Source organism: Carassius gibelio, chromosome B22, assembly GCF_023724105.1.
Source record: "Carassius gibelio isolate Cgi1373 ecotype wild population from Czech Republic chromosome B22, carGib1.2-hapl.c, whole genome shotgun sequence".
Classification (NCBI taxonomy): domain Eukaryota; kingdom Metazoa; phylum Chordata; class Actinopteri; order Cypriniformes; family Cyprinidae; genus Carassius; species Carassius gibelio.
The window spans coordinates 13,452,906-13,461,695 of record NC_068417.1 but is presented as its reverse complement, the minus strand read 5'-3'; the positions used below and the strand labels follow the sequence as shown (position 1 = coordinate 13,461,695).

The following is an 8,790-nucleotide window of genomic DNA, read 5'->3' as shown; positions in this document are numbered from 1 at the left end:
CTAAAAAAAATATTACTCAATACTTGCCTTCTCTGTCAATTTTTCTACATTTCTTGCAGATGCAGAAGATCCCAACTACAGCTACAGTTAACAGAGGTCCAGCAGCAGAGAGCAGCACTGTGTAAAACAAGAGTATGCCCTTATCTGTAAAGGAAAAAAAATAAAAATAAATAAATAAATATATATATATATATATATATATATATATATATATATATATATATATATATATATATATATATATATATATATATATATATATATATATGAAGAGTTCAGATGCAAAAACCTCTAAGTGCCATCTGAAATTTTCATCTAAAATTTGAATTTGTAATAAGCTCCTATGCTTAGGTTGAGTCATTTTACTTTAATGGCAATGTGCAGGTCCTTTTCCGGGCTATTAAAGTGAAATAACTGGACATAAATATAGGAGCCTGAAAAAATTCCTAATTTTAGATGAAAATTTCAGATGGCATTTAGAGGTTTTTGCATCTGAACTCTTCATATATATATATTAGTGCTGTCAAAATTAGCGCGTTAACGCATTCGATTAATTTAAAATATTTAACTCGTTAAAAAAAAAATAACGCAATTAACGCGGTTGCAGTTTTTTTTATTTCCAGTTGTGGCCTATGTGTGTTCAACGTGCAAAGAAATATGGATAAGACCAAGGAAGGACTTTTAGACGGAAAGTTTCAGTATAAAACTCTGCCGGATTACTCTTCAGTCTGCCAAAAGAAACATTACTCTTCATTTAGTCTGCCACAAGAAACAGCAACATTAAAATCATGAACTCAAATGTCATTGTTTAAAAAACAAAAAAACAATGACTGTAACAGTGCGTAAATCAGACCTTTCTGTAACGCTAACGTTAATAAGCTTAAACGAAAATAAACTAAATAATTGTGTAGCGGAGTATTTTTTGTACACAGTGCCGCGAACTGTCAATCACTCCTGTGCGCGTGCATCACTGTCCTCCTCAGCTGCAGCAACATGCGCTCTCTCTCTTCATCAAGCTTTAAAACAAAAAGGGGACAAAAAGATCATATTGTCTTTGTGCATAAGCTATAGATTAATTAGATAAATGAATATCTAAATTTGTGCCTTGCCGTCTACGGTATTTTTTTAGAACTTAGAAAAAAGATGCTGCAGCCAATGAACAGCCAGCGGGGGCTGCAGGACGACTCAACCTCCGCAGACAGTTTTTAATGTTTATCAGACAATAAATACTCAAGATTTTGCTTTAGTATAACTCACAACGAGTTTCACACACCTTCTCCGGCCACGATGAGTTGTTGACACTTAACAGTGGGAAAAGCGACACATGCGCTATTCACTTGTATAACTTAAGGGTGAATGGGTAATGTAGTTTCTGCTCTGGGTGGGATGAATTAGGAAGCTTGCATTGTGAAGGGCGCTCTGAAAATCGGCAGTGCAGGTAAAAGATTAAAACCTCTATTAAAACAGATGTCCAAATGAGCGTACCGGTACGCTACAAGCACGTTCTGGGCGCACGGAGAGGTGGCGGTACGCTCAAGAGCTATATTTGGAAGTGGCGGTACTGAGTACCGGTGCGTACTGGCCCACTTAAAGCACTGGCAATGACTATACTTTGGAATTTTTTTTCAGTCCACTTAGAATTCAACATGGAAATCATTTTTGTTTTTTATTGGCATTGATTGTTTTGAAATTCAAATGGTACTTACATGCCTGTGTTTTTATTTCTGTAATAAATATGGCTTTCAAGCCAACAGTTAATTTGGAGGATATTGATGGTTTATTGCAGGTATGTTGTTTACATGAGAAAATCTGTGTTACAAGTTAAACAAAAATTCCAATAAACAATCATATTTTGAATTTAAATAGTTTCTTTGTCTTGAGTTTACCTTAATTATTTACATTTTACATTTACATATCCAAAAAGTTTCAGTCTTTTAATTGCGATTAATCGCGATTAATTTTAAAAAATTGTGCGATTAATTAGTTAATTTTTTTTAATCGATTGACAGCACTAATATATATATATATATATATATATATAAGTCAGTATGACGAAATCTGATCTACAACAAACAATGTCAAATATCAGCACTATATAACATGACAGATCAGAACAACAGATTAGTTAATCAATGTTAATATCACCATCATACCTGAACATGGCTGACAGAGTGTGCTGATGTCCAGATGTTGAGTCTGATTAGTTAATGATTGACAGAGTTGAGTGATGTCCAGATGTGTGGTCTGGTTTGTGATGGGATTGTTGATCACACAGCTGTAGCTGTTTTTCTCCTGATATTCCACCTCCAGAGGTAGAGAGAGACTGATGCTGAGATCAGACACACTGATGCTGGACAATAAACTGTTTCCTTTGTACCAGGAGAGAGTCACATGACCCACATTCACCACTGAACACAACAGTGAACAATTCTGCTGTGAAGATGATGATGAAGAACAGTCTCTGGTAATTTTAGGAGTGGCAAGATGAGCTGGAAACCATGAAATAAACCGAAATATGGGTAAATCTAAACAACAATGCTATTTTGTGGATTAATGAGTAAATGATAAGCAGTGATTGTGTCCATCATCTCAAACTATAACTACTGCTGTCAAAATTAGCATGTAAATGCAAGTGATTATTATTAATTGTATTTATTTTACTTTATTTTTTCAGTTTAATGGAGTAAAAATATTTGACGCAGTTAACATGGGGCGGGGTCAAGGGTTGGCAACCTCACGCACAACTGCTACTTTCTGGATAGGAATTGCTTTTATTTAGATGCAGAATGTCTTCTTAGTCATGCTCTCTACTTCATCTCCGCAACAGGCGCTAGTCAAACAAGTGCAGATATGGCACAGGTAATTAGGCAGCTTCAATAGAACAAGAGTGAACTGAGGTCAGATGATAATTTGCCATATGTCAGTAAAAACAAATTTCCTGTTCTGTCAGGCATTATTCTTCGCTTATAGCATGTGCTCTTCAATTGCATGCACAAATATTGCAGAGCGCACTGTAGACTATATCTTTTCTTATTAAAGCATAAATGAAACTACAAGCGTGCATGTTAGATCAGTGTCAAATTCAGCAGCAGCAGCTCTTAATGTACAAGCAGCCAAACAATTAGTCACCAGAGGACAGGCAATTAGTCAGCAGAGAAGGTGGCAGCGCATGAGTGTTTGCATAATTCTTCATGTCTTTGTCTGTTGACTAAGTTTTTACTTGCTGTTAGGTAGGATTATTTTGTTTACTTTTATTTCAACTTGTCTTAAGTTTTGATTTGAGCCATTGCCCAGCAATACACTTTTGGGTGTGCTAATTGTTAATTAATTAAAAAGGCGGGCAAAGCTGTTATCACTCAAACTTGTTTAGCTGTGTGTGTTTTTATCTGTTAGATGATGTGGAAGATCTGGTGACTTTACATGCTTATACTTTAACCGGGAAACACTACAGGCGATGCACAGCTTGACTTCAGCATGCAACTGTATTGCTGACAACATTTTGTTAAAATCCCTGCATATCTCCATTTCAAGATGACAATTTCTTCAATTAATCTTTAACAGATGATTTTGGCACATTCTTCACAGACAAAACTAGAACAATCAGCAGTAGTCGGGCTCGGCGCAGTAATATCATCACTCCTGAGAGTGCGAGTTTTAAGGTATTACTGCACAGAGGTCAAATTTCTGCAAAGTTATCTTCCGCCATACATTATGGTTATTTTTTTTTTAATCCGATAGTAATATCACCATGTTTTATTTTTTGCCCACAATTCTTACTTGTGTAACTACTCATCTAACTGTCTTTAAATAGGGAAAACATGGAAGTGTTTGGTGGCTTCTAAATCCATCCCTGTTTGGATCCTAAGGAATGAATGGTGCTCCGTGCACTACAGCAATAGAGTACATTAATTGAGATGGGAAAGGTGCTTATCAACTTGTCTAAGTTGAGGAAAGAACATATTGGAATATGGAAAAACAGTGGCATCTTCCTTTAATGAGCCATGGGTGTTTTGGGCATAATGTGCAATAAACCGGATTATCAGAGAGTCTTCAGAGTGTATGTGCAATTTGTGAATGCTCCACTTAAAAAAAAATAACAACAACAACTGCACCATTGATTTTAGACCAGGTATTAGTTGGTCAATGGCGCAATCATTTTTCAGTTGCCTCAAAATAGCAATGCATCAACAATGTGCCCAAACACACCTCATTTACAGATCAGCACACCCATGAGTGCACAGACAGGTGCAAGTGCATTTGCTATTCATGAAAATGATAAATGTGTCATGCTGAAACTAGCAAAAAAAAAATTGCGTCGCAACTGGCGATCCATTGCGCCGGGTGGAAGGCCCACTGAATGTGAAAATTATTGCAATATAAGTTTAAAAACTTTGAATTCTTAACTAACATTAAAGTTTTTGAATATACTATTTTATTTTATTTTTATATATAAATTGGACAAAAAATGCATTATATATATTTTTTTTAAATTGACAGCACTAACTATAACAATGCAACAATTCAATCCCAAGCTATTAACACAAGGAAAAATTGTGTTTTTACTCACCATAGACAGAAACGCTGAATGTTTTTGATGACCACATAGGTCCATTTATCTCTAGTTTATAATCTCCAGCGTGTTGAGTTGTGATGTTTGTGATGGTCAGAGATCCAGTTTGATTATCCAGCTTCAGTCGGTCTTTGAATCTCCCATCAGGAACATCATATTGGAAGGAGATTTGCTTCTCAATGCTGATTTTAGCTATGAGAGACATTTCAGCTCCAAATTTCCACAGTATGTCATCGTCTTCATGAGTTTGAGTAACAGAAGTGTGCAAAGTGACAGAATCTCCCTCCATCACTGACACTGACTGGATTTCATTTGTTTCTGCACCAAAGACACCTGATGAACATGAAGAGGTTTTCAGATTAATGCTCTTGTTGGTGTATAAAACTTGACATTATTTGTAACTTTAGCAGCAGACACGTAACTTAATGAAGTCATATATGAACAAACAGATGTGCACGAATCAATTTGATCAGCAGTAGAGCAATAAATTATATGATAAATTAAATGCAACTTGAAAGTACAAGTTTTAAAATGTTGGATATATTCCAAACATTATGTATTGTTAAATTTCTATGATGTTAATAGAGGTTTATGATTACTGCAGAAATAATGAATTATTTCAATTACAGTTTAGAAATGTTTAGATGATTTGCAATTGTAAACACTGAAATTAAGATTTCTTAAACAAAAAGAGGGATTTAATAAATGTAATTTGAACCACAGCAGGACCTTATTACTCCGAAATGTAAATGAAACAAATATATTTGGAGAATAATAACTTACCAATCAGACACCAGCAGGACAAATGAAAAAAAACAAGCATGTGAAACATCATCATTCAGTGAATAAGATCTTATTAGCCAGCGATGAATACACAACTGATCTAAAGAAACAACAGATCTAATGTGAATCCTCCCACGACACAGTTTGACCCTCCTAATGCAAATGCACACACTCCGTTATATAGTTCCGATATAGTATACGATATATAGACTTCATTTCATAGTAAAATAAACTTTTTTTTTTTATCATTTTCATAAATTGCAAGAAAGAAAGTATTGCAATTAAGTTACTGCAAGTAAGAAAGTCAAAAAAAAATATCCTGAAAATGTAATCCATTAATCTGTTTTATTTACAATGTCAAAATTCATGAAAAAATAGTCTAGGGTGCGTAGATCAATCAACATCCTAGTGAGGGATCCACACTCGCTTTTAATCTTCTTAATCACTTTTAGATTTATTTTAATTTTAAAGAAAAGAATGATCAAATGTTTCAGCAGTTAGCCTTCTTTAGTGAATCATTACAATGCCCCAAAAATAATAATAATAAAATAACAAAAATTCAATGTAGAGCCTAAACTTTATGGATTTAAAAATGGTTGTCTTTATTTACTCAGCACTCAGTTATAGCATATGTGGAAAAAGTAGTTAAAATTATGAGTGATCACACAGTGCCAGTTTACTGACGTTCATCATCTGAGTCAAAATGAAACCTGCTGCCGTTGTTTTCTTGAGAAATGAGGTTTGATCTGTTGGGTGGACCAACATCTTGTATGTAAAAGTGGCTATTCAGGGCTTGTGTGTTTAGTTTGCAGGCGAAGTTTGTACGTGCCTTCATCTACCGCGACTATGAAAAGCTCTGCATTTTAATCTACAGAACACGATACTGCAATTGGTTCAGAAGCAAAGCAGAAACAATTATATTTATACATTTTATCATATAATTTAACATTTTTAGGAATGGAAACTTCTTATTTGGAAATATCAAGTAAAAAAAAAAAAAAAACTTCTGTTGAGAGTTCCCCTTATAATATACAATATTCAGTCATTTTACAGCTTAAAATGAAATTTTAAAATTGAATACTGCAACTGTATAATGTAGTAAATAAGAGACTATGTGAACTTTACACCCTCACTACCAGGAGCAGAAAGTTCCCGACTTGACGTGTTGGTTTTCAACTCCGTCCTGACTGCTGTCTGCTAATCTGGTTGACCACCTTCTGTAGCCGTGGTTCAAGTCGAACACAACTACTGACAGTCAGGTCACATAGGTCAGGGCAAATCAAATTTGCTCTCTGAATGATTGCTGTATAACACTCCTTATAAAAATGTCTGCATGTATAATTAAGTTTAGACAGTTTGTAAGAATGTTTAGCATCCGTGGTAAGAAAATGATCGCTGCAAGACACTGTTATGTTAATCGAGTGGGAAGTTGCATACAATCGTGAGTTTCTGTTCGAAGTTGGCAGAACCACATTTTAATTAAAATTGTGGCTAAAGTGCCACAAGTGGCGTGAGAGGAAGCAGAAGAGAGGTAAGCATGGAGGTTTTCCGGGCTAGGCTAATGGCTAACCCACACAAGCCAGCTATCCCCAACTGCAGGCTTTGTGTTTACATCAGTGATGTGTGGTGCCATGATGCTGTTGTGGTCTGCAGACACTGCTCACCCCTCGTGGATATTGAGATTATTAAGTGCCGGCCGTTCTATCTACCAAAGGAGTATACTGCTTGTTGCTATATACATCTCTCTCAGCTCCAATAACAACAGGAGTGAAGCACTCCGTGAACTGTACTAGCACATCAGTGAGCAGCAGAGAGCCAACCCTGATGCTTTTTTCTAATCTTGGCTGGGTATTTCAACCATGCTGACTTAAGAGTGTGTTCCCAAAAAAACACCAACACATATAGGGCTTGGGAAACTATGTCACTGCGCATTGCATTCTGGGTAGTCGCGGCCATTTTTTGGGACACGCTTATCAGTAAAAGTGAAAGTGACATGACATACAGATCAAGTGTAAGATTACATATAAAGAAAAACTCAACAAGGAAGCAAAGATGCGGTATTTAGAAAAAAATCAAGACAATCAACGAACTCAATCTGCACGAACACAAAGAGTGGTCGGATGATCTTAAAGAGCTGCCGCTCGTAACCTTCCCCAATGTGTTTTCTTACCTTGTTTGTAGTGTCAGAGCGTACACCTCTGATCAGTTTAAAAATGATAAATCTCTGGAGTCTCACCTGCAATTTACAAATGGATGGGTGCAGAACCTACAAATTTTCCGCGTCAACGAGCAAGTTACACGGCCCCTTTACTTTTTAATATGCGTTATTGTAAGCTGTACAAATTAACCTCAGTGTGTTATGATGCACAAATAAAGAGATACAGAATTGATCAATTTTGCCGTTTATTATTGTAACAGGTGGTAGGTGCAATATGCATAACACTGATAATGCAGGAGATGTGGTTCATGCATAGGTAACATTTAATGTAAGTCTGTCAAATCGATTAATCACATCCAAAAAAAAGTTTATATAACGTACATTTATGTATATTTATATATATATATATATATATATATATAAATGCACATACAGTGCTCAGCATAAATGAGCACACCCCCTTTAAAAAGTACAAATTCAATCAGTAGCTCAATGAACAAAAGAACAATTTCCAAACTTTCACCAAGGCTGAGTTTTATTGAACAATTATTTAACTCCATAACATGAAATTAAAGGTTAATAATCTAACTTAGATCACAAAATCTTCAGTTTTACTCAAATTAGTTGAAGCAAAAATGAATACACCCCACAACAAAAACTACTAAATCTAGTATTTTGTATGAGCACCGTGATTTTTAAGGACAGCACCAAGTCTTCTTCCAAGGCGACATATTGCAACATCTATCTTTTTCCATTCTTCAAGAATAATCTCTTTTAGAGCCTGGATGCTGGATGGAGAGTGATTCTCAACTTGTCGCTTCAGAATTCCCCACAGGTGTTCGATTGGGTTCAGATCAGGAGACATACTTGGCCATTCAATCACCTTCACCCGGTTCTTCTTCAGAAATGCAACAGTAGCTTTAGATGTGTGTTTTGGATCGTTGTCGTGTTGGAAAAGTGCACGACGACCAAGTGCACGGAGTGATGGCAGCATCTTCTCCTTCAGTATAGAGCAGTAGATTGTTGAGTTCATGATACCATCAATGAAGTGCAGCTCCCCAAAACTAGCAGCACTCATGCAGCCCCACATAAGGACACTGCCACCACCATGTTTCACTGTAGGCACCATGCATTTTTCTTTGAAATCCTCACCCTTACGACGCCATACAGTTTTTAAACCATTAGTTCCAAAAACAGTGATCTTTGTCTCATCACTCCAGAGTATAGAGTCCCAGTAGTCTTCATCTTTTTCAGCATGGGCCCTAGCAAATTCTAGGCG

The 8,790-nt window shown here is 36.0% G+C and overlaps 1 protein-coding gene across 1 annotated transcript; it reads right to left on the bottom strand.

The window, feature by feature from the left end:
- Positions 1–16: 16 nt before the first annotated feature.
- On the bottom strand, positions 17–8,589 carry LOC127988035 (SLAM family member 5-like). The gene is made up of 4 exons (XM_052590530.1): positions 8,379–8,589; positions 4,568–4,903; positions 2,154–2,489; positions 17–144 (listed from the first exon to the last, which is right to left on the bottom strand). The coding sequence occupies exons 1-4, from the start codon at positions 8,587–8,589 to the stop codon at positions 17–19; spliced, it is 1,011 nt and encodes a 336-aa protein (XP_052446490.1).
- Between the last annotated feature and the right edge of the window lie 201 nt (positions 8,590–8,790).

Coding starts and splice junctions, on each gene's coding strand:
- LOC127988035 (XM_052590530.1), bottom strand. CDS start 8,589: ATGAGTGCTGCTAGTTTTGGGGAGCTGCACTTCATTGATGGTATCATG. Junction 4,904..8,378: donor GAAGGTGATTGAATGGCCAA/GTATGTCTCCTG, acceptor CATGTTCATCAG/GTGTCTTTGGTGCAGAAACA. Junction 145..2,153: donor ACTCTGTCAGCCATGTTCAG/GTATGATGGTGA, acceptor TTTCCTTTACAG/ATAAGGGCATACTCTTGTTT.